Source organism: Lemur catta, chromosome 15, assembly GCF_020740605.2.
Source record: "Lemur catta isolate mLemCat1 chromosome 15, mLemCat1.pri, whole genome shotgun sequence".
NCBI classification, from domain to species: domain Eukaryota; kingdom Metazoa; phylum Chordata; class Mammalia; order Primates; family Lemuridae; genus Lemur; species Lemur catta.
In genome coordinates, this window is record NC_059142.1 from 26427960 (window position 1) to 26453763 (window position 25804).

A 25804-nucleotide genomic window follows, 5' to 3' on the forward strand; every position below is an offset into this window, starting at 1 on the left:
GCCACGCTCGGCATGAACCCCCCGACTCATGCATAACATGTCCTCATGCTGTGTTCTCCCACCCGGACCCAGAGATGAGGAGCAGCTCTGCCATTTACTGGGGCTGGACCCACGTTTCCTTGGAAGCTGGCCTTGGGGAGGGAAGCTTCCCTCTTCTGAACCTTGCCCGTGCACAGCCTTAACCCTGCATCTCCGGGGCCCCAGCCAGCCTCGGCTCACACAAACCAGAGCCTGGTGTCACTAGGCTCACTCCCCGGGAGCTTCCCTCTTCTGAGGGCTAGAGGAGCCCCTGGGTCAGCTCTCCTCTCCAGCCACCTTCTCCAGAGCCCCTTGGAGCATCGTCTGACAAGCAGAGTTGAAGGCGCATCAGTCAGCGTCATGGAACTTCAGCCTGGCACAGACAGTAACCTGAGCAAAACTGGCAGCGATTCATCTGCCAGACAGCTGAGGGATTCAGGAAAGTCTTTGTGGCCTTAAGCAGGTTCATGAAATTAAAAGGAATAAAAAAAGAAGGAAAGAGGAAATTAAAACTGCATGACCCACAGGTCAGAAAATAGGAGACTCCCTTTTTTTAGTGGAGAGATTTTATTTTCCCCAAACTGTCACCAAAAGGGATTCAATTAGTTTTCTTAGAGCTTATTAGATGTATATTTAATTTAAAAAAAAAATTCTACCTCCATTTTAAAGGCTAGTAAGTAGAGAAGATATAGTGGAGTTAACCCATTTCCTTTTCTGTTGTTGAGAATCAGTTTTCACATTTTCCAGCTAGAGGTAAAGTATCAGCCTGTGTAGCCCAGGGCCTTGAAAGGGCAGCCGAGTACACCCATGCCAAGGGCAGCCTGCTACCCAGAGGTAGCCGGGGAAATACAGCGCAATGCGGGTGAGAATTTCCAGCAAGTCACCTTTGCCTATGGCAACCTCTCAGTCCCTCTCTTTCTTCCTACAACCCTGCTTCTCTAGGCGTCTCCTAGGACAAACAGGTGACATCGAGTGTTTGCCTCTGTTAGGTACTCGATGCACCAGAGATAAGTCAATTCTTTTAGTGCCTTCCAGCAGCCACCTCATGCGATAGCACAATCGGGACTGATGGCCACTTTATCAAAGTATGAACAAAGCTCAGAGGCCAACTCAAAACTTGCTCTCATTACCCCTAACACCGAAGCCCACTGTCTAGCACGCCTCACTGATACATAGGTTTGGCTAGTGGTGTTGGTAGATGTTTAGCAACCAGCTCTCCAAAGGGAATAAGGAAAGCCCTGATTTGTGGATTTCTGTAATGTAAAAACTCCTATTATGGCCCATTTCAACCTATCACCACGGCGTCAGTTAGCAGAAGTCCTGCAGATGGAACAGTCTGCTAGTTCCAGCACCTGGCTGGGGAGCTGCACTGTGGGGCAAATCAGCTCCCCACAGGATAAAACCAAACCTTTTAAACCTTACTATTCAGAGTGGTCTGCGGGTGTGGGAGGATAGCCATTGGTCAAAGAATATAAAGTTTCAGTTAGACAAGAGGAGTAAGTTCAAGAGATCTGTCGTACAACATGGGAACTATAGTTAATAACAGTGTGTTATAGTCTTGAAAATCACTAAGAGTAGATTTTAAATGTTCTTAACACCAAAAAAAGGGTAAGTATGTGAGGTAATACATGTTAATTAGCTCAATTTAGCCATCTCGCAATGTACACATATTTCAAAACATGTGGTACATGATAAATACATACAATTTTTATTTAGCAATTAAAAAGTAAGTCATTTTTAAAAAAGAGTGGTCTTCAGAGCAGCAGCAGCTTCATTACCTAGGTGCTGTTAGAAATGCAGAGTCTCAGGCCCCACCCAGCCCTACTCAAGCGGGGTCTGCGTTTTCACAAGATCCTTATGCGTGTGAAAGTCTAACAGGTCTACTTTGAGTCATGGTCACCCTGTAGGGCAGGTGTTAACTCTGTCTTCTGTGTTGGCCGCTCACCAGTCTAATTAGATCACTTATGTGATTTGCAAGTCCAGCTCTAAAATAACTGGCTAAATTGCTTTCCTGCCAATATCCTTATGCCCCTTGCCTCTGTGAACCTTCCATTGTCCATTCAGCAAAACTCCAATTCAAGGTCAGTCCAACCCTGCTCTCACACACCTGGGTTGCCGGAGAGAAATCACAAGTTGTTCAGACTGTGCCTCTGCAAATTTATGGTCTCTTGTCTCTACCAAACTAGGCTCTGTTATTTCCCTGGTGCCCCCTTCTCCCATTCTCAGTTCACACTCATCTGTGGCAGCAGAAACCAGCACCCAGAGCAGTGTCTGACACATAGTAGGTGCGCAGTAATCAGAGAAAGTCGTCTGCGTTCAGCCCGCGTGTCGGCAGTTCTGAGGCAGCCCCTCCTTGCCGCTATGGCTTCTGGCCTGTTTCCATTCTCTAGATCTCTGGTCCTCTAGGAGTTTGTGTTTGTCCTGTTGTTGCTGTTTATTTAGTACGGTGCCTGTGATCTCTCTGTCATCTTGAAATCAGTCCCTTTCCTTCTTCATGGGTACTGTTCCAGACTTCCCTGTTCTCCTCATGTCTCTTTCCCCACCGTCTCATCTGTCACTCTCAGTGAGAAAATCTGGGGCATTCTTCAAGAAATCTCTCGACTTCCTGCTACCCACATGCTGAGCATCCCTGCATCGACTTTCCCCTCTCCTCCTGTCACAGAGGAGAGCAGTCCCTGCCACCAGCCTGCCCCGCCACAACTGTCCTCCCCAGACTGGACATTTGGGTACCTCAAATGGCCCTGCAGCCACTCCCTGCGTGGCTGGAGTGCTGTCCTTGTGCTCCTGTTTCACCACACTCCTGGTTTTTCTTCCGCCTCTGGCCACTCCTCAGGCCCTTCTCTGGGCTTTCTTCTGCCTCCTTCCGTGCATTTCTCGAGGCCTTGCCTTAGCCCTCGTCTCTTCTCCCTCTGTACACGGCAGCCTCTGCTACCGTGGCTTCAGTTACCATCCACAAATGGATGGTTTCTGAAAGACTTCCAAGCTGGCTTTCTGCCCTGATCTCCAGAACCATCTACCCAGTTACCTACTGACATATCCACATGTCCAAATACTGAACTTCTCTCCCTCAGCCCTTTCCTCCTCCTGGGTTCACCCCGTCTAGTGTGTACAAAGCCCTTCGTGACCGGCCGCTGCCCTCTCCCCAGACTCATCTCTTGCTGCCCAGGGTGAGCTCCCGCCAAGCTGAACTCCCCAGAGGGTCCCTCTGCCCGCCAGGCTCCGCGCGTACTTCTCCTTGTGCCTGGAATGCTGCCTTCCAAAGCCCCCTCCTCTCTCTGCTGCCCCCTCAAAATAACTTGACTAATTCCTGCTTAGCAGACATTCCTTTCAATATTGCCTTTTCTAGAAAAATAGAGTCTTTAAAATAAACAAAACATTGACTTATTCCAACTGTTTTGTGTCTAGGTAAAGATATAACTTAATACAAAAAAAAAAGGTTTTTTTAATAAACACCTGGGTACACATTAAGTACATTTTCTCTTTAGACTTTAACTCTTTCAGACACTATTTAGCTAAACTTTGTCTTTCCTTTTTGTGCTCTTTCCTGTCTGATATCAAAAGCCCAGGCCTTATGCATAGGTCATGATCCCTGTTTAAAGTATTACTCACACATCTTTGTTTCGGGAAGCCTCCTTTCGCTGCTTTTGACTCTTAAGAGCTCACTAAGTCAGCTCTTAAGGTCCACAGGGACTGTCTCTTCCCCATTGCTGTGGCTTTCTGCAGCCCTGGGCTCACCGTTCGAGTCTGCTTTTCAAACACAGTAGCTGTTTGGGAGGAATGAGGCTTCATCTTTGCCTGTCTACCGGCTCTTTAACAGTCTCTGTTCTAGTATTGAAGCAGTTATTCGTGGGGATCACTCTGTGGGCTCAATCTTTGCCTCTTACCTTCCCTCATATAAATATTTTAATTCCTGACCTAGTTCACCCAAACATGCAACCCTTCATAGAACACTATCATAGGCAGTGCATTCTAGTACTTTGTTTTATTTCATTTTTTTAAAATGCAGTTGTGGCCCACTAAACTGATTTCGTAATACATTGGTGAATTGCAATCTACAGTTTAAAAACCAGCCCTCTAGCTTATGCTGCTAAATCATCTGGGTTTTCCTGTTTATATATTAATTACTCAGCAGAAAAGACTTTAAGATTATTTTCAACTAAAGCTCTTCCAGAGATTTCTGTCAGAAGCTACTTTTACTTATCGAAAGGGCTGCGCCTTTCTTTTTCTTTCATAGTAGAAAAGTACGCTTTGAACATTAGACACAGTTTTTAAAAGATCATAGGAAGGTTTTAGTAAGTTAATTAACAAATATCTGTTGATTGCCCTGTGTTTTGCAAAAGATGACCTAAAAGCACTATTTATGTGTGTGTATGTGTGCTAATAACATCTTTCAGTTTAGGACTGTAGAAATTAAGCTCTTAATACATGTGAGCTATTATTATTACGGGCATTGATCAGACATATACCCTATGCCAAATAACTCTGTGTTGGACCGCCATCCTACCACTAGAATTAGCTCTTCCAGTGGACCTTGAAAGACCTGCTTGTCCCAGTACTGAGGGCTGGGAACTGAGGCTGCGTTTCCAGTAGGGGCCATATTAGCACTCTCCCATCACAGGGTGCCAGGTGATCAGGTGACAATAATTGCAGGCACCAGCACATTAGATTAATTCTCTTATCTTTTAGACATCCAAACTCTCTGGTCAACCCTATCTTCAAAGCAGATAATTGACTTCGCAGAGTTCACTGTAAAAACTAGTTGATCACATTGGACTTTGCCGACATGTCAGAAGATGTGGCAGTTGTTAGAATTTTCTGCATCAGACAGATGAAAAACCTACAACTCAGAGAAGAGAACTTTACCCAGCCCAGCCCCAAGGGTAGACAGATGCATCCTGGGAACCTAATTTCTTGCAAGGCCTTGGAAATAGGAACTGGCAGTGTCACCCCTGAAAGCTGGAGAAGTGACACTCACATGTATATTGTGTGGCCTGTCAAGTCCCTTTCCCAACCCTGAGATTTTCTGACTCCAGGTGAGCCTCGTCCATGGGTCCGGGGTTAGCCACCCGGTTCCTAAGCAAACCTCCAGGCCTTACAGCCTGAAGATCCTGCTTTCACAGCCCAGTGTACAGGCTTTTAGCCCCACGGGTCACATTCCCTGCCACGTACAGCAACCAAGCTGCTTTGTTCTTTCCCTGGAGTCTCCTCTACTCTTCCTACAGCTTCTGTGAATAAAAATGCCTCACGGCCTAGGTCTTCTAAGAGTGAGAATATCCTTTCCAGGATGCCCAATGTGGCAGCCCAGGAGACCCAGCCTTTAGTCTCTTATTTTTTCCCAAGTCTTACCTCTCCAACTTCCTGGGTCCCATGCCCCCTTCTCAAGCCGGGTGAGGGCGATTCATCTAACTGCACTTTCTTACTTCTGTAAGGCATAGCTCTGGCTTGGTCTGGCTCTCTTGTCTAAGACTTTGGGCTTCTCTGGTTAACATCCCTCATTGCCTACTGCTCCTAAAATTGCCCCTCTCCCTGCAATGCCAGTTTCCTCAGCAAACAGTCATCCGAGCAACTTAGCCAGGCACCTAAGTCCTTTGCTCTGCTTCCCCTAATTGGGCCTTGATTTTTCCTCCTTCTACTGCATTTATAAAAGTGCTTTGGCCAGGTACAGTGGTTCATGCCTGTAATGCTAGCACTTTGGGAGGCTGAGGCGAGAGCATCACTTGAGGACAGGAGTTTGAGGTTGCAGTGAGCTATGATGACACCTCTGCACTCCAGTCTGGGTGACAGAATGAGACCATGTCTCAAAAAAAAAAAAAAAAAAAATGCTCTTAGTGTCTTCTCTCAGTGATCTCCTCAGTGGCCCAGCGTGCTCTTTCTGTGTTTGCAGCAGGCAAGCTCTCTGCAGGCGTCTGCTATAACAGTTTCTTCCACAGTACATCAGGGAGCTGTGGGTCTGTTCCCTTCTGGCTCCAATCCTCAGATTCCTACAGGGCTGGAGCAAGTAGAGGTCAGGATAGCTCCCCTGCCCACAGGGTGTGGTCTTTCCAGGATATGAAGATAAAACTAATTGCCGAGGGTGGGAGAAGATAGTAAGCCCCTAAAGGCACAGGGCCACCCTGTAGAGTCCTGTCCCACGGGCAGGTCACAAGCCTCCCTGCTCAGGGTGGGAGGGAGCAGCTGCTACCAGTGAGACTGTGGGATAGTGGGTGGCTGTGGCAGGGGTGGCATTGTTGGTGTTGCTATTTGTGTCTCAGTTCAGTGTCAGATTGCCTATTCCTAGCTATTTTCCACTGGGAAGAAAGGCCAAATGTGAGAGTCCTTTCAGTTCCCAGCACCAAGCTACTGCCATTGGGAAGAATGTTTGTTTTTCCTTTCTGCTGGGATTTGGAAGTCCTGTCAAGAAATGGGGAAACCTGTGATCCTAGACAAGTGCCTTTGTCTCTCAGGGTTCAATTTCTTCCTCTCTAACACAGTGGGAGAGGGAAACCAGTAAGTGTAGTAAACGTTTGCCCGCTGTACCTGTGATGTCCTGGCCACTGAGCTACGCTGTGTACCACCTCATTGACTCCTCTCAGCTACAGCCATGGCCACACCTCCCAGGGGCTCATAGGCTTCCGACTCTGCTCAACACGTAATGTCCTCTAATTGTCACAGTGCTGTCAGGCAGACGGTCCTCTCTCCCGTTAACAAAGGAGGAAATGAAAGACTTGAGGCGAGACCGTAACTAAAAGACGTGGGATTAAAAGAAGATACTGAGAAGAGTTTCCAGTTCTTACAATTCTGCCACTCTCACTGGTCAGAAGGGTGGGAGTAGTATCAATTATTCCCACCCTTGATTCAAAATAAGAGGGGATCCCAGTAGAGGGAGGGGGCTCTCACTTTCAGGGCCTGCTTTGACTGTTGTCTCACTTCCCTGCTCAGAAAGTGCCGAGGGCCCACACGTGACCACCCAGGCTCGTTGCCATGATGTTGCAGGTCTCTTACCAGCCTTCCCCACCTTCCTCCCCAGCGCGATCTCCCCCTCGCCTTCCACAATAACCCCCTGTTCAAATGTCACCACCTTTGGGCAAACATATGATTCCAGCCTCCCCGGCACATGCCCCGTTCACCTGGCTCTACCAGCATGTTGGTCTGCCCTCAAGTGACCACTGCCCTCCCTCTCTGCCCAGTCGTCTTTTTAGACCAAGCTCAAATCTCCCCTCCTTTGTGACGCTTTCCCTGACCATGCAGCCAAATATACACATTATCTCTCTCTCTCTCTCTCTCTCTCTCTCTCTCTCTCTCTCTCTCTCTCTCTCTCAGTTTCTGCACCACCTACTCACTGGACAATTGGTGCTGAGCAAGTAGTGTATGTTGCCTTTTCCATAAACTAGCAATGGCCAGTTCCCTTCTGTATCCCACAAGGGGAAGGGCCAGCTCTGGTGGTGCTTCAGCCCCTCCCTCACCCATGCTGCCACGAGTGTCTTGACCCAGTTCCGGTTCCTTGGACCGAGTCTGATTCATCTTTGTTACCTCTAACTACCAGCCCTCTCCCTGCCTAGCATCCAGCACTGGGACAAGAGCTAAGCTGAGCCTCAGTTAATGTTTGTTGAATGACTGGATGGGTTTTTGTGGCCTCTGAGAGGTAAATGAAAGCCAGCTGAAGCAATGGGAATAATTATCGTGCTTAAAAGACACACTTGTTAGTTTCTGGCCAGATCTCAAATCTGATTCTAGGTGGATTGTTTCCTGTCTCCCATTCTCTCTCCCTCTCCCCCCACCCCCTCACCCCTCCCCTCTCCCTGTCCTCAGCACGCCCCCTTCCTCTTCCCTAAGGTGAGGGAGGCCCAGCCAGAGCTGTGATGGGAGTTTAGGGCTGAGAAGTTCCTCTGCACATTTTTTAGTTGCCTAAAGTCTACTTTCAACTCCTTCACCAAGGCACACTGATTCCTATCAACAAGGAGGAAGTGCCAGTGTGACCTCATTGGTGACCCTTCAGAGTCCCCTTTCCAGGTGTTGCCCCAACATGGAAGCAAGAGTTACTGTGGAAAATGTGCAGTCTTGGACAAATGGGCTGGGGGAGGGCTGCTGGACCCCCAGCACAAGGGCCCTCGCGTTAACGCAGGTAAATGGTTAACAAAAGGGAGGATTTCTCTCTGTTCCTCTCTGCCAGGGTATTCACCTTTAACCATCGACCTTTCTGTGAGGTATGAGATCTGAACAAAGTTGAGCATGGTCATGGATGGTTAAATGCCCACCTTTCCCCTCTGCCCCTGCCTCTGCCCCCTGCCTTCTCAGAAGATGGTCTGAGGTCTGCACACTACCCCCTAGGCACGGGGGCTGGTAAGAGAGAAAGACACATTCACTAACAGAAAAGGAAAGTTGGAAATGACCCTCTGACCCTTTGGGAGGCCAGAGCCTCCGCTCTGAGAAGCAATAGAAAGCGCTGTACCAAGAAGGCCAAGCCAAACCGATCTGACTGATTTTAAGAGAAGGAGGTATCTTGGAGTACCCATGCCAGAAGCAGCTTTCTGACCTCTGACTTTTGGTTCTTTCTTCCTGTCCACTCCTCTTACCCCGCCCCCCGCCCCCAGGGACCTGCAGGCCCACTGCATAAGATATTTTTTAATTTGCTGGCAGAATCCCCCAGCATCAGGCTTCACAGCCCTCCCCTAGCTCCCCCCACGTGTGTTTATTTAGTGTAGTTCGACTGCTGGCAGCTCCGCCCTTCTGTGTGCTTAATTGAGTTTGGGGAGAATCACCATCCAGTTGCTTCATTTGTTCATGATGACTTTTCTATTCTGTGCCCCCCATGTTCATTTTACTGGAATGTTCCCATTGTCTCCAGTTGGCCAGCACCAGCATGTCACCTCCACTTTGGTGCTGGCCTTGGGGGTGGTTGGGGTAGTGTGGGCTAAGCCTGCCAGGCCCACACCTCCATCCAGGCATGGGCTGGGTCCTTGGAAGGCCTGAGTTTCTTTGCTTTCATACTTTACTCATCCCCAAGCTACTGAGAGCTGAATATGAGCATGCAGTTAGTGCATCTGAGAGCGTCTCCATGATCCCTCTCTAAGCAGCCCAGCCACACCGCCAGGCAAGCTTTGAACTTCAGGCCTGGTTTCTAAATCCATGGAAGCTGAGAGGAGGAAGGAACCTGAGGAGCTACCCAAGATACTGGCTTTCTGTCCACATCCTTCCCTACCCCCAGCCCTGGGCAGCAGACAGGAGTTTAGGATCTCAGTTGGCTGGTCTGGGGAGGAGGCATAGAGTGAAAGATGATATCAGTTTGGGCCAGTGAGAAATCTGTAAATGCCTAGATGTGCTGTGCCTTGGAACAGACCATGAACACCCCCTGCAAAGCTCTCAGTGGTCAAACCAGATTTTGATGTCTATTCACTTTGATCTCAGTTCTTGTTGCTCTCTTAAAGGTCCATTTTGTGATCCTCTTTAAAGAAATATTTTATTTTCAATACAGACACAGCCCTTGACGTAGCAGTAAAAAACTTCACCCCTGAGAGACACATGGCTGTGAAGTGTTGTGGTATGTAACTTTCCGTCCTTGCCCTCATGGAAGGCTTTGTCCCACTGCCCTCCTCATCCCTCAAGAGGGTGCCCAGGCTCAGGAGGCACTGGAGTGAGGGCAAGAGGTCAGCTCAGACGGGAGGTCCCTTTGGCAAGGGACTGGTTTGGGACGGGGAGCAGTCGCCATCCTTCACCCATCAAGAGTTTCTTTGAGAACACCACTCCCTGCCCCCCACTTTGAAGATGGAAGTCAAATTTTCGGACTCTGCTGTGCAGAGCAGAGAGGTCACTAGGCTCTAATGCATTTACCATTGACTGCCCCTCTTGTAGTGCGTCTATTAGTGAGTAATTTGATTTGTACCTATTCATTTGCAGTCCCTGCAGGAGCCTGGAGCTGGCCCCTAGTATAATTGGTGCTGTCTCTATTTTTACATCATTAGATTAGCCCCGACTCCTGGCCACTTGTTGTCTGCGCTTGTCTGTCCATTTATACAACCTAATGTAACACAAAATTCATTACTGATCACATTACTTTCAACTCTGAAGCCAGCCTTGTGATAAACATTTGGTTAACCCCTTCTTACCCAGGGGAGGACTGACAGAACAAATGCACTTCCACCCGACAGGCAAATCAATATCTTAATATACCAAAGTGGAATTGCATTTCTAGATTTGTTATTCCTCCTGGAGGAGCAAATGGAAAGGCTTGTCTGAGCTGGCTGAATTGAATAATGAATAGAGCCCCGGCACCAGCAGCCAGTCTGTGAACACAGCACAAAGACAAGCCCGGCATCAGCCCAGCCTTTTGCATCTGGACAGGCAGCAGCACCGCCGCAGTTAACTGAGACTGTGGGGCTGTCCCAGCCACGGAGCGTGGGCCTGAGAGCACAGGCTGGGACCCTGAAGGGGGCAACACGATTCCTTCTGCTAGGCTTGGCCTAGGACAACTGGACCGACAACTGGGGTAGGCTCCTTAAATCCTTAATCACTGATGTAAAGGCTCCCAGACACGGGGACCTGACGCTAAACGCCACCAAGAAATTAAATCTATTACTAAGGTCAAGTTTATCATTTGGAAACAAATGCAAAAAAACTATTCTTCTTTAGAGCCAGGTCAATGATATTGGGGTAGGTTGGTTCACACCAAGTTGTGTGTGTATGTGCCTGTCCCCAGGGCGAGCATTCTTTGGCACACAAACGCCTGTGTGCCTGTATGTGGTTCTAGCTTTCTGGTAGGAATGTTTATGAGCAGCATGTGGGACTCTAACACAGGAGCTGGCCAAGAGTCTTAAAGGGACCTCAGCACAGCACTATTTAATCTAGAAGATTCTCTCCTACCCCTGCCCTGGTCATCCCCTCCTCGACCCCCATTTGTCCCTGGGGAGCATCCACACCCCTAATAAGTCACTAACTTACAGGAAAGTTTGTTTCAAAAGAAAAATACCCCTACTTATTAAGAAACTCTCAAAAACCCTGTATCACAATGATTAGAAAAATAGGCATAGAGAAAGTAGAATGGAACCCATTACCATGGAAGTCATAAATCCCTGAGTAAAAAGAAGCCGTAAACTGAAGATACTCAGGCGGGAGGGAAGGTGGGAAAAGCAGCCCATCTAGGGAACATTCTGCTTGGATATGGGGAAGTCCTGGGCAGGAAGAGAGGCACTGAGGTCTGGGGTTAGGGGTCTCCTTTCAGTGGAGCAGGACACCCTCCCTCTCACAGAGGACTGCACCTTGGACCCTGCTGTCCCTTAACCTGCTCAGAGCCCGTACAGGCCAGAAGTGACAAGCAATCCTGTGAGACTCGGAGGTCTGTGGATTCCTCAAGAGGGCTCAGATGCCACTCTTGGCCTTGTCTGTTAGACTGATCCCTCCAGTGTTTCTCATGCCTCTCCTCCTTCATGTATGGGGGAGGGCACCTGAGGCCCCAGGGTGAGAGGTAAGAGGTGCTGTAGGGCCAGGCCAGGGCACAGGGGCTCCTTGCCCCAAAGACTCCAGAATCATAACTCTGAAGTGCTTCCTGTTATGACAAGTTGCAACAAGGGGATTCCGTCAGCAGGGTGTTACAAAGACATCCCTATATCTCATCAGTGGAAGGACACTGTTGTGTCACTGAAGTGAGCCTGGGCACAGTGGCTGTCTCCTCAGAGCTGGGGGAGACAGTTTCCGGAGGAGTGGGGCACTCACCTCCCCGCCCCGCCAGCCGCCAGTGTATGGACTTACTCAGCAGCCAGCCGCAGCTCTGGCCTCTGCTGTTAATCCTTCAGGTGGGCACATGGAACAGCTGGGGGCTCTTCATGTCCCATGTTGGCCCCAGCCCCATAAGCTCTCGAGAACAGATAAGAGCACAGGCCTTGGCCTTTGCAGATAGGACAGACTAGCAGCAGGCAGGAGGCCTCTGGAATGAGGGACTGAGATTTCTTAACCTTGATGGAAAAGGAGGAAAGCCACATCTTTCCAAACTCTTCCGCTGCGTCGTAGAGAATTTAATTACGTTTGGACATTTGAATGAGAACCAGATGTGACTCCAGCCGACAGGCCAGCAGCATTCAAAGAACAGCGACTGTCCTGTGGTCTGCAAGCCACTGTGCTATCTGGAGGGTAGCTCGGGAAGACTCCTGCCTGGGAGCTGGGGTGGGGTCTCCCAAGCCTCCTGGCTGGGCTTCAGGAGACAGGCAGGTCCAGGCCAGCTGCCAGGCACCTGGTGCCAAGGAGAGTTTCCAAGGCCCGTCTCCTCTTCATAGCTGTGCAGGGTAGGCCTGCTTGCCAGTGCCCGAGACTCCTCCCGGCCCCTCCAAGCACCCCCACACAAAGAGGTCGTGTGGCAGCACCTGGCCGGTGCTCTCCATCACCCAAGGCACGTCCGCTGTGCCGCAAAGCTCTGAGTCAACCTTAAATGGCATCTGCCAAGGCTCTGCCCCCTGCGTGGTGCTGTGGACCTGCAGCTACAAAGGGCATTTCAGCCCCTCCGGGTGAGGAGTGCTTCTCCAGGGGCCTCTGCCTACCGAAGATGCCAGAGGTCTCTTATGCGTGTTTGATGCGGGTTCTATGTCTTGAAGCCCCTTCGCGTCCGTTTCTCATTAGAGCCTCACACACCCAGCGAGGTCACCAGAGCAGACCCTCCCCTCCTGTTCGACAGATGCTGAGGCGGAAGAGAAGTGAAGTCACTTGCCTAGGTTATTCGGCACGTCTGTGACAGAACTGGGGCCAGAGCACAGTCTCTGCCTCCTACCACAGTCCTCCTCTGGCTTCTCCCACCCCTGGCTGGCCATAGGCATGGCTCCAGCCCGAGTTACCGAATACCTCAAACAAGGGACACATGAACTGGGTCAGCTCAGCCTTTTCTGTCCCTGTGCATATTATGTGTGACAGGATGTACTCTGCCTTGGTCAGGATTTAAAGTTACACTAATGTAGTGGGCTCTGAGAGGGCCGCCAGACGTGGGGTTCCAGCCAAGGTGGCCTGGGTGGGTGATCCTGCTTTGAAGCCAAGATCAAGGGAGGACTGGGTAGCGTGGGTTTCCTGGGAGTGAGGTGTGGCAGCCTCTCTGGTGGGAAAGACCCCAGCCCCCAGGCTGGCCAGCGCACCCTCTGGCTCAAACCCTACGTAACGCCATTGCTCTCCAGCAGTTCACAGGCTGGGAAGAGGAGCCTGGTTGGGCCACAAGCTCTGCTTAAAACTCCAGTGCCCTGCCTGCGCGCACCATCCACACGTGTGCACAGTCGGCTCTAGCCCAGAGACAGGCATGGTGACCATGGGACAGGACTCCGCGAGAGGCCCTCCCTCCTGAGTCCTCTCAGTCTCCTCAGCCGTTTCCGGGTGTTGGTCAGGACTTCGCCTTCTAGGGGCGGTGGATGCTCAGGAGCGTCTCAGGTCTCCCTGCCAGCCCTGCTGAGGCTGTTGGGCACCCATGCATAGGCCCGGTGGCCGAGGGCAGCAGCTCCGGGCACCCTGCACCAGGAGCACCAGAGATTTGCCGCCAGTGTTTGGCGCTGAGCGCAGACGCCTCCTGCAGCAACATTCTGGGTCTCAGTACCTGCAGGAGTCATGAACACAAGCTAGGCCGGTGGCTGCCCCAGGCCTCAGCACTCAGGCTGAAGGCGAGAGCTCTCAGGAATGCAGGCCGCGTGTGCTGAGGCACCAGGGTATGTGGCGGCAGCCGGCCAGGGGTCTGCTCAAACTTAGGTGTTAAGCCCCAGAGATAACAGCAGGCCAGAGTTAGCCCTGCTTTCATCTGCTCCCCGGTCCCAGCAGCCCAAACCAGGATGCCTATTATCAGGAGGAGGAAGAGCCTTTTCATCCTCAGCCCCTCAGCTCAGACGGCTGCCCTCCTCCCTCCTGCTTGGGAAGGGAACAGAACCCCTGCTGGAGGAGAAAGGGGACTCCCTTCTCTGGCTCCCCCAGGCCCAGCCCCCCTCCTCCCACTCTGGCTGCTGGTCGGCAAGGAGGCCCCCTGCTCTGCTGGTGTCTGAAGCCTGAGGGAGGTGCCCAAGGGGGAGGAGCCCCACACTTGCTGGAGGGGAGGGAGAGGGAAGGTGCAGGGGAGCCGGCGCCTGGGAGGTGGGTGTGCTGAGTGCCTGGGAAGTGAGGCCTCCCCATAGCTGCCGCCTTTAACTGCTGCACTTTTCACCTCCTAAAAAGTGCCCTGGGGGCTGAGGCTGGCTCCTGCCCAGAGTGTGGTCTCCAACAGAGCTGTCAGGGTTTTAGAGGCAATCTCAGCCAACTCAGTCTATGTCTCACTGAGCAGCCCCGCTCCCCCACCTCCTCAGCCTCACTCTGGAAGAGAGAGCAATAGTTTCCAGGCCCAGGAGTGGTGTAAGACAAGCAGCCCCTAGCCACGTCTGCCAGGGCCACCTCCTAGTTGGCATCTGAACCATCTTTCCAGGTGCCAGCTGCAGGAAGCTGCCAACTGTGCTTAGCCCCACAAAATGCATCCAAACCCTCCCAGCGCTGAGGCCCATTTTGCATAGCTGGTCTGCAGGCCCCTTGCTGACAAAGTTGATTGCTTGGGGAAGACCCCATTTGAGTCAATTTGTTGAACTCATAGCAGTCCTGTGTCCCTGGTCTCCTTCCCATATAACCCTTCAAGAGAAAATGCTGAAAATCCCTGACTCTTAAGGAGAGGACTCCCCCACCCAACACACACACACACCCCTCACTCCCCACCCAGGAGTCCTCAAGCAGAAGGGAACTGAAGCTGTTTCTGTTTGTTGCAGACCTCCTCTGAGCCAGACACTGGGCAAGATAGGGCTGTGTGGCCGTCCGCTCCCCTGGGCTATCACCAAGCCCAACCCAGGCAGGGGTCTTAACCACAGTTCCTGCTAATGTGGGAGAACTGGGAGGGGGATGCAGGAGGGAAAAATCAATGCATGTCAACAGGGTTGGAAATTTATTTTCCATCTTGGAAGAGAGTATTTGCAAGGAGGCAAGAAGGGAAATGAAAAGCTGTAAACACACATCTGCCATCTTCCTCCCTGGGCCATTTCTTGATTAAAAAAAAGAAAAGAATCCTTCTCAAGCTCTAGTGGAGGCCAAGCAAGTGGGGTCCTGGATGGCAGAGACACCTGCTGGGGAGGGAGGCTGGACAGGGCCCCTGACGTCCTGTGGATGATCACAATGACTAATCTGATTGCAACAATCATAACTCACATTTGCTGACTGGAAGCGTCAAGCAGTTTGTGATGCACTCTATATGCATTATTTAATTTCATTCTTACAACCCGGCTATGAAACACACACTGTTATTCTCATGTTTGGGAATGTGAGGCAAGAGATTTGAGTGACACGCCCATAGTCTCTCAGGTAGCAGGTAGCCAGAGCCTGTGCTCTAACCACTTCCCTAAACTGCCTCCCCTAACCTGGGCTGGCGCCCCTTTGCCTTCTCTGAAGCTGGGGAAACATTCGCCCTTCTCACTGCGCAGGTGGGCAGAGCCGTGGTGTGGGGTCAGACTGCGCCCTGAGGTCTCATCCTGTACCCAGCAGGCAGCTTAGGTTGTTAGCTGGGGACGGGGTGGCTGCAGCCAGGGCCCGATCACAGTGCTCTGGCTGTTCCTTCAGCGAGCAGCATCTGTCGTGATGCTCAGGTACTGAGCCGTAGACGCTGCTCCTTTGTGGAAGTGGAAGAGCCAGGGCTGCCCAGAGGCTGAGCCAGGGGCCCCAGGCACCGTCTTCCCACAAACACAGCACTGCCCTCACTGACCCTCTCAGGTCCCAGAAACAGGCCTCTGTGTCCCTGAGACTTGGGCTCCCGACAGTGCCCCACCTACCAGAGCCAAAGGAGCTTCTCTCAGGGCTTCTGATTGGCCACACATACCCCCTGCCACCCAGCCTGGAAGCAAGCTAGAGACACCAAGCTGGAAGACTCCATTTCTGACCCTCTGCTGGGGTCCCCCACCCACTTGGGCTTCCCCAGATCTCCCCTCATCTCACTTAGTTTTCACCCCCTCCCTGGGAATGCTCTACCCATAGCTCCAGGGAGCAGAGCATGCCACTGTGGGGTGAGGGGCAGCTCCTTCTGCACCCCCCAGCTCAGGGCAAGGTGTGGCTGTGCCTGTCCTCCTCTCAGATGGAGAGCCACCCCTCCCCATGTCTCCCTCAGCATACCCTCAGGTAACTGGCTGGCTTGTCCTTAACAAGGCCAGCCGCCCTTCCTCACCGGCTCTCACACCTTTGGATTTTGACAAGCTCCATGTGGAGTGGGGGCAACATGAGGATCGGGCTTTCTCATCCCTCACTCATTTCATGAGAGCTGAGGTGCTGCCCTTTTAGTTGCTTCTCAGTCTGTTGTCCCCCTGCAGCCTGCCCATCCTGGCCCATGGCACAGAGGGGCAGCTGACGGCAACAGGCCCCTTTTCCAGAAAGAGCCCATGGTGAATGGGTGGACACAGCCGGGCTGGGTGTGGGGACCAGTGTTAGTGACGCCTGGAGCTGTCAACATCCTGTGGCCTGCACCAGTGCCAGTTGTCTTGGGTGGTGCATAACCCAGGGCTGGTGGCTTCTTATACTCCCTTGGTTTTCCCATCTGCAAGACAGGGATACAGCACCTGCCACCCAGGGGTACCAAGTCCTTGGAGAGTGTGAGGTCACAATGAGATTGTCTTATGTTTGAGTCCAGCTGATAACCTGGGAGCCACTTCTCGCCCCCTACCCTACTTGGGGGCCTGGGGAGCAGCTGTTTTAGAGTAACCTTTCCCCATCAACCAGAATTGCCACACCCGGGGGGCGGGTGCTGCTGGGGATGCTTCCCTTGCTCCCTGTCGCAGAGCCCCCAGCACTCTCTCCTGGGCCCTGGCAGGTCTCTGGTGGGCTTTCCCTTACAGCCCACCTCAGCTGCTGGAGAGCTGCCTCGGCCTGGGGTCTTGGGGTGGGGGAAGGAGACAGCAGCCAGAAGCTGGGCCAGTGAGTCAAAAGGTCCAGAGGTGGCCCTGGAAACTGTGCAGCCTGCCTCCCTCTCCTCTTCCTCGTCCAGCAGCCCACCCGCATGGGGCCCCGTCTGGCACCGCATGGGCCCTGGGTCCTGGTCTCTCCCTTCCCAGAGCTGTTCTTCATGCTCAATGTGTGACTCCTCTGCCCCCACCCCCATGCTGAAGGGGGTCCTGGCACTGTCACAGCAGTTCCATCTCTGGGACCCCCAAGACTGACCAGTCCCCAGCCCCTACACACGCATGTCACTGTCCTCGTTGACTGCAGAGCTCCACTGCAAGCTTCCCCTCCGCCCAGTGTGATACCTGTGCCTCCCGACACCCTCTCCACCTGCTTGCAGAGATCAGTGTACTTCTCAATCGTTGTCCATATCTTTTCCAAAAAGATTCCTCAATGCTTTTCTTTTCAAAAGGGAAAAAAAAAGGAAAAAAAAAACAATGCCAACAGCCCAGCGTCCGTGAGCAACCCAACAGTAACAAAGCATGCATTCGGGATGGAGGAAGGTAAGGCCACACGTTTCCATTTGCCGCTTGCTCCTAGGGCTGGGCGGCCGGGATGACTGGAGGGGAATCTGCGTGCAGCTCCTCCACTCTGCGCCCCCACGCTCAGTCTGTCCGCAGTGGGAAGAAGAGAAAGGGTGTGAGAGAACCATGTAGAAAAGTGCCCAGGAGACTGTGCCAGGGCCAGCCAGGCCCCTGGTTCTTTCACTGTTAGTCCATGCTGAGGAATGGGCCCCCACCTCCCCTTGCCACGTCATTCATTCATTTCAGAAATGTGTTTGGCGCACTAGCAATTTTCCAGGCCCTGTGATTGCCACTGGGGACACAGAGATATAAGGCACAGAACCCGCCCCTGAGGGGCTCTCCACCTGCACGGGGAGACACACATGGGCGGGTTGGAGGGCCTAGTCTAGGAGTCAGCACGGAGCACGATGAGGCCCGGCCAGCTCTGCCAGGGAACAGGACAGGCCCGCTGTGGAGTGGCCATTTGTGCTAAGCTTTGGAAGATGAGCAGGTGTTCTGGGGCCCAGAGAGCCGGAAGGGCTCTCAGTCAGAGGAAGGTCTGTGAGCACAGGCCCAGAGGCCTAAAGCAGCCTGGAGAGGAGGGGGGTCCAGAACCGCACAGCTGGTTACTTTGGTTCCTCAGACATAATAGTGGGTGACACTAGTGAGGTGGGGTCTGGGGGGCAGGTCACGGAAGGCCATTTTGTAGTGCTGGGGAGTTCACACTCTATCTTTGGGACTGTTAGGAGTCGTGGGAGGTTTTTAAGCAGAAGGAAAGCAAGATGAGGTTTGTGCTGTAGATAGACCACTTGGGCTTTGGAGTGGGTTTGCAGGGCAGGGGACCCAAGTGCACAGTACAGGCCTAGCCAGGGCAATGGCAGCCAACAGAGAAACCCCGCAGGGCCTGGGTTACCCTGGGATGTGGGGTGCGGGAGAAGCCTACCCGCTTACATCTTCCCTGGGCCTAAGCGGTGAAGAGAAAGTGGGAGCAAGGCAGCTCAGGCTCACCTGGCCCCGAGGAGCAGCAAGCTCATCCAGTAAGGCCCTGGGCAACCAGCCCCGCACTGTCACATGCTGGGATGGGGTGTGTCCACTCAGACTTAGGTGGCGGGGTCACTGAGGCTGCTGGGGGTGTTACTGGGGTCCTGCCCCCAGGGCAGTGGGGGTACCGTGCTTGGTCCCAGGCTCTGGTTTTCTCGGCTTCCCTGGAAAGGTGGACGTGTTGGCATTTTGCATCAAGGCTGTTGGGGCTGTCCCTCAGCTCTGAGAAGGGGCTGATCTTCCCCCATCCTGGTGGTCTTTCCTGCTCCTTCATCTGGGGCTTTCTTCCTTGGACCTGGTGTGCAGATCCTCAGGAAGCCCCTGCTTCTCTTGCTACTGCTGGTGCTCTGCTGGTGCTCCCTGCCCTCCTGGTCCTGCTGTCAGCGCCCCCTAGTGCCGGGACGGCCGTGCATGAGGGCAAGGGCCTCCAAACCCAACCGGATGGGGCCTCAGCGACTGCCCGCCCGCACACTCCTTGACTTGCGTATGGAGAAAGAGGGGAGTGGAGGAAGCCCCCTTGGAGTCTGAAGCTTCCATATAGAATTCCCAGGGTCTGCTCTTTGCTTTCCCATCCTCTTCCTCTCGTGGCATAATGGTCTGTACCCCCAAATTAGGGTGAGATCGAAGAATGAGCAGGAAAAAAGAGATTCCACCCAGGAGCCACCTGCCTTGTTTTCTATCCATATCCAGATAACTCTTTCCCCGGTAGAGGCCCAGCAGGGCAGCCCGCGTCTCTTGGAGATCAGGGACCATAGCCAGGCCCTCAGCGTATGTCCACAGCCGCCTCCTTCCACAGCCCGCAAACTGCTGAGAGGTTCTGGTGTCCCAGTGTCCCCATCCAGCCCAGGCCTGGGCCCCAGACTTGGCTGAAGTGTCCTGAGGGCCCCTCACACCCGGGCCCAGGTGGTTTCCTTTGCCCCCTCCATTCTGCAGCCTCAGTGCTTTGGGGTGGCCTGCAGGGTGCGAGGGCCAGTGGTTACTTCCTGGCTGGCTGGTGACGCCCATGACCCCTTCCCTCCCTAACCAAAGCCAGCTGTGCTGTGCGTGTTGTGGCAGGGGGCCTGGGAGCAAGGTCTCAAGCCAGACCAGATAAGTGTAGTATTTGAGCACACCTTGCTGTTCCAAGTGACTGCCTTGAGGTCCTGCACTCCTGAGGTGGACAGGCCAAATGCCCCCAGTCACTGGCAGGTGTGCCTTGGAGAAGGATAGGTTGCCACATCTTGGCTTGTGACAGACCCCAGAGACTGCCTGAGTATGTGTGTGCCACATTTCAGAACACACTGCAAGGGACTGAAAGGCAGTAGGAACTGGCCACCTTCAAAAAGTCAAGAAGTAATTTCTTCTTTGTATTCAACAGCAGGGAGTTCTATTCCCACCCCACCTACCCCAGAACCTGTCTTGGGTCAAGAGATGGTGGGCAGTTAAGGTGCCCACAGCTGAGTGAGAGGGCCAAGTTGCCACAGCCAGGCTGGCAGCATGGCTGTGCAGGGGCCAGGCGAGGGGAGGAGGGAGGGCGGGAGCCTCCCTGCCTGTCTTACAGGTTGACTCTGAGCATGTACATCTGAGGGACACCTGGGACACTTGGGGGCTGAGAGGAAGGGAGAAAGGAGTCACCCCGGGCAAACCAGGCAAACCGGGACCCTTTCTCCCTTGGAGCAGGCCCCTCTCAAACCAAGCATTCCCTCCTACAGGGAAACAGGACACTTTCCAGGAGGTGCCAGAGATGAGCGGAGGCCTGGCCAGCAGGCGGACGGTGTGGGTGTGGATGAGTGAGCAAGTGATCGCACAGCCGGGGTGGAAGCTCCAGGGCCAGGCGGGGCAGGAAAGCAGAGGTGGGGACAGGTCAGGCTGGGAGGCTGTGGTCCTTCCTATGTCCTGGCTTGTGCCCTCCGCCTCACCCGTGGACTTGGGGAGCATGCTGGCTGAGCATGAGTGCGTGTGCCGGTGTGGGCTCGTGCCCTGCGAAGAGCAGTGCCGTCCACACAGGTCATCGGAGTGGCCATACTTCTAGCCTAAAGGGCTTCCCCACAATGAGGCAAAGACCATGGTCTAAAACTGGAATCTGCCAGCCAGGGGGGCTTCTCCCTCCTCTGGCTGAACCTCCCTGTGACCTGAGCTGCCGCCTGCCCATCTGGGGAACAGGTGGGGATCTCCCTGCAGAAGGATGTCAGTGGACCCAGAATGGTGCCTGGCCCAGGGTGTGCCCCGACCCCCCCCCCCCACATGCCCCATTCTGACCATGCCTGGCCGCTCCTCTGTCTTGCAGAACTTCAGCGAGAGGGAAGCATCGAGACTCTGAGTAACAGCTCCGGTTCCACCAGTGGCAGCATCCCAAGAAACTTCGATGGCTACCGATCTCCACTTCCCACCAACGAGAGTCAGCCCCTCAGCCTCTTCCCTACTGGCTTCCCGTAGGTACCAGCAACCTGCTTCTGGCTGGCCAGCCCGCTCGCCTGCTGGAGGAGGGGAGAAGCCCCCCTCTGGTCCTACCCTTCAGTTTCCTCTTTCATCAACCACCTTCCCTAAGCTTAGTGACAGCAGCCACCCATCCTACCTGGATTGAGAAGAGACCCTTCTCCAAAGCACCTTCGTGTACCTGACCCCTGCCGCGCCTGTCAGTGGGGGCTGTGGCCAAGAGAGACTGCAGAAGCTCAGTCCCTTCTCTGTTTGCACATGACATCCTGCATTGGATCCGCTTTTGTATTTTTTAACATACCCACAGGGGCCTGGAACAGTGACCATATCTCGGGTGGGGAGAGGGTGGATGGTCCAGCAGAGCATTTGACCCTGCGTGGACGGTCTCAGCCCCAGCCTCCTCTGGCTGTGACACACACTGCCCCCAGCTTCCCTTGGTCAGCCCTGCTCCAGCATGGGGTGAACTGAGGCCCAGAGTATTAGGGAAGGAGAAGAGAAGGAGATACCTCCCCTTCCTCCCTTCCTTCCCCATCGGCTCATGGGAAGAATTTTTCTTATCTTTAAGCCCTTTTACCCCGGTCCTGTACTGTTCAGTGAAGGAAATTGGTTACTGAGGCCCTGTCGAAAGTGCACGTCTTGTCTAATAAATCACGCTGCAGTTGGTGTCTATCCTTGAGTCGCTGGGGTCAGGGTCCTCTCCAAATGCTGAGCAGAGTCCTGTGGGCCTCATTGCTGGGCTCCCAGCACTGCTCCTCGTGCAACTTGCAGTGGGGGGAGATCTGTGGAGGGTAGGAATGGGAAGAACTTCTGCTCTGGCATCTGGGTGGGGCCTGATTTAAGTCCATTCTCCAAGCTCCTTGCCCGTTACCAGAGGCGTGTGTCGGGGCACCTCAGGCTCAGACCCTCCTGGTGTGGCAGTCGAGGCCAGTCAGGCCCTCGCCACGTGCTGCTGGTGGGTTGCTGTGGGGAGGAGTGCTTGGCAGAGCCTCTGGCCTCATCTTTGGGACACCTTGTAGTTGCCTCTCTTTTCAAACTCAGAAGATGGGACAGCAGTCAGGTGAAGGTGGGTATTCATGAAACCTGGCTAGAACCTCCGATGACAAGTTCCTGATTTTGTTTTCCTCCCCTCCCAATTCTGGACCTAAAGTGAATAACAACAAGGAGACAGGAGCAGGGGGAGCAAAAAGGTGTGTTGAGCAGGCAGGAGACTAATGCTAATGCTAGTCACCCTCTTCCCCGGCCCACACATTCCAGAGACCCCAGGGAGGCCTTGGGCGATTGAAGAAAACCCACTGAGCCATGTGTGGTTTGGGGTGAAGTTTAATGGAACAGCCATAGAAGAGTTGAGTTCACAGACAAGCAGGATTTCCAATCAACCATCGGCCGGAGCTGGGGCCCCTGCCCCCTTCACACACACCCCTCCCCTGGCACTGAGAAGAGACTTAATTTTCAGTTCTCTCCACCAGGTCAGTTGGGCATGTTGGGAGAAGGGGGCCTGAATCACACTAGGCTCTGTAAGCTCAGGAGACAGTCCCTCCTGCCTGGGCACCTGCACGGTGAGAAGTCACATCCGAGTGAGGCATGCTGGGCACATAAGGAGGCCCGGGCTTGGCCAGTGGGGGCTGCTGAGGAAGCTGCAACTTTTCCCCATTTCGCAGATTGGAGACATTGATGGGCTGGCACCACCCCCACGCCCCAGCTACAACAGTGTTTCAGTCAAAAGGGGACAGGGAGGAGAGTGCCACCAGGCTGCCTGTGCCTGCTGCCCATGGCCTGGCACCCTGGGGATGGGTCCAGAAGCTCTAGGAGCTCTAGGACGCACGAGCCCCTCTGAACCCACCCTAGGGCACGTGGATGGGGCAAAGACCTTGCCGCCAGGAGCTCTGTCAGCCATGCAGGGAACTGGCTGGCAGCTTAGAGTCAGGAGTCCTCTGTGGCCCAGCCCTTCCCCTCCAGTGGGGGCAAAACAGCTGTGGCCTCCTCCAGTCAGGGAAAGTGGTGGGTGTAGGGCTGGACTTGTCGGCTGAGCTTGCAGGACAATCTGGTTATTCATCTGCTCGAGCAGTCAGGCCAACTCTGAGTATGTGGGGGAAGGGTGAGGATAAGAGAGGCCAGATAAGCTGGCCCCATGGCGGCTGCCACTGGAGCACAGGTTATCAGAAAGGCCTTGGGCCTGGCCCCCGGCTAATTGGAGAGGTTATAGACCCTGCCATAGTCTGTAATCAGCTGGAAGTGAGAGCTGGGCCCCAGGGTGGGGGACCTTACTGTCCACTGGCCCCCAGAGCAGCCAGCATCCTGTCCTCTACAGATAACATCCAGGGCGATCTCTGCCTCACCCTCAGCCCCAGCAGACCTCATGATGGCATCACCTAGGAGGTCATCAGAACATGAATCTAATTGTGGCCAGACCAGGTGACCTTGAGGAGCCATGTGACCTCCTTGATCCTCAGCACTACCTATTCAATGGACAAATTACTATGGACTCCCTATCAATTTGATGGAGGAAAAATATCTTAATGATCTGGAAAGAGGCTGGCAGGAGTGGGGGTGGCAACTGGAGGAGCGAGGGTACTGTCTAGGATTGATTGGAGAAAAGGCCCAGTGGTCCCAAGGCACATTCAGGCACACAAGCACCAACAGCAGGGCCAGCTCCTCTGTAAACAGGCACAGCTCAGGCCAGGCGGCCCCTAGTCTGGAATTGGAGATGATTTCTCAGTAGTAATTTTTTTATTTTCACAGATCAGAGACTCTCTAAACTAGAAGGTACCTAAGAGCACTGGGAGATACTCGTTTTTTGCAGATGACAAGCCTGAGCCCCAGAGAAGGACAGGGCTTGCCCAAGGTCATGAAGTCACACAGCTAGTCAGCTGACCCCTGTCTGCACCTTGCTGCTTCCTGCCTCAGCCAGTTCTCTTAGAGGGGCCTGAATCTGAGCTGACCTTCTGTGCCCCCACACAGTCCAGGACTCTGATCCCACTCCCCTGTGCCTCACTCCCTCAGGCTTCCAGCCTGGGCCCGACTAACTCTGCAGCTGCTCCCTCATCCCTGTGGAACTGGGAGAGCAGCCTCCTCCTGCAGACCTGGAACTGGAAGCTCTAGGGCAAAGGGAGACAGCATCCTGTGTGCCTTGCATTCATTCAAAGCAGGAGCCCAGACAAGGGTGGAGGCCCTGGAGTCTCAGTATTGCCTTGCTGTATGAGCAGGAGTAGGTAGCTCGGCAGCCATGGCATCACCACCTTCTAAGGAGTGGATTTGGGCATGCTCTGTTTTAAAGTCCCAGGGTCCCATCTGAGCTCTGTCACCAACACCTGTGTGCTCTTGGGTAAATTGCACCTCTGGGCTTCAGAGTCCTCATCTGGAAAAGGGGGGTGGGGAGGTGAGGAGAGAGGAGCATGTCCTGCCTGGAGGAGCGACAGAGCCCAAACAGGTAAAGGGGAAAGTGCAGGTCAAGAAGGCGAAAAGGTGGTTGGAGGCACTGAGGCCAACGGGACAGGCCAGGTAGCTCCTTAACAGGGCATCAGGCGGTGGAGGGGGTGCAGCTAGAGCGCTACCCCCAAACTGCTCCAGGGAATCCTGCCCTCTCCCCTCACCTCCTTGCATAAGAGCTTCTGAAAGCGAATCAAGAGCCAGCTGAGCGCGCCGGAGGGCCAGCCCCGCCCCTCTGTCGCAGGTGGGCCCGTCCTAGGGGTCCTTCCTGCGCTTTACCCCCTCTCTCAAACCACTCGGCAGAGTGCCCTGTTCCCGCTCCCGTGATCCCAAACACCCGCACCCATGATTTCACACTCACGCACGTCCGCACATGCAAGTTCACAGACGCGCACGTCACTTCTGCCGACCGCGGTGTTCCAAGCGCACAGCCGCGATCCGTGGGACCGCGGCCCTAGAGCAGTGAGTAGTCTGGAGCCCCCAGGGTTACGGGATCCCCCAAACTCTGGGGAAGTCACCCAGAATCCGGCGGGGACGTGGCCTTGGTTCTCGGCCTTGTGATCTCGCCCTCAGGTGCAAAGCAGGGCCGGATCTGTCCAGGCCCATAGCAGCCAGGCTGGGCCTCGCCCTCGCATCAGCCTAGAAGACGAGGGACAGGGCCACACAGGCGGTGGCTGCGGAGGCACTTCCCCGGGCCTAACTGTAGGAAGTGGCCCCGCCGCCTATCCTGGCATAAGGCCGGGGCCACACCGCGACCAGGAAGAAGCTGGGCTGCCTGCTCTCCCCACGTCCCCCGCCCCATCCCAACCCGTTGGCCCGACCCTGCGCGGGATAATTGGGACTGGAGAGAGGCGACGGGCGGGCAGCGGCTCCAGAGAGACTGCGCGCCTGTCAGCCGCAATTTGTTTAAGTGGCCGGGACAGACCCGGCCGCTGCGGGCTGGGGTCACCAAGGCCGCGGCCCCCACCCCAGCCAGACCTGGGACCGCGGGGGAGCCTGGCCCGGCCGCTAAACCGGGCTGGCTGGCGCCAAGGCTCCGGGAGGTACGGGTCCGGCAGGGAAGCCGCGATGGGAAGCAACGCCGTCCGCGGGAGGGTCTTCATTCACGCACACGCACTGCACGTCCAGACGGGCACGGAGGCGCCCAGTGGCACCCACACCGCTGGTCATACGCAAGGGGCCACACACGTCACCGAGCTTAGCCTGGGCACATTCATATGCTACCGAGCGCTTAATGCCAGTCTTATGCCAGCGCCCCGTTACTCGGAAGCACGTCCGTCCCCTCTGCCACATGGCCACACATGCCCGAGCGTTCCTGCCATCCACTCCGCGCGGGCCCACGCAAATCCATTCCCAGTCACACAGACGAAGACAACGGCGGGGATCCCCTTTGAGTTCAACCCGGGGAAGGTCCCAACAGTGTCCCTTGACCCTGAGAGAGGTTACGGGCCAGAGGACGGACGGGTAGCCCAGTGGGGCTC

General features: G+C 54.2%; 1 protein-coding gene across 10 annotated transcripts in view; it reads left to right on the plus strand.

The window, feature by feature from the left end:
* BCAS3 (BCAS3 microtubule associated cell migration factor) overlaps positions 1–21566 on the plus strand; it is a 553048-nt gene extending 531482 nt beyond the window's left edge. For 4 of the 10 annotated variants that reach the window (XM_045525584.1, XM_045525587.1, XM_045525585.1 and 1 more), the window contains 3 exons: positions 9470–9535; positions 17351–17441; positions 20749–21566. In XM_045525584.1, coding sequence (XP_045381540.1) covers positions 9470–9535; positions 17351–17441; positions 20749–20785 — 194 coding nt within the window. In that variant the 3' untranslated portion in view covers positions 20786–21566. The remainder of the gene's footprint in view (positions 1–9469; positions 9536–17350; positions 17442–20748) is intronic. The other 6 variants (XM_045525588.1, XM_045525591.1, XM_045525593.1 and 3 more) reach the window with 2 other exon arrangements.
* Positions 21567–25804: the final 4238 nt, after the last annotated feature.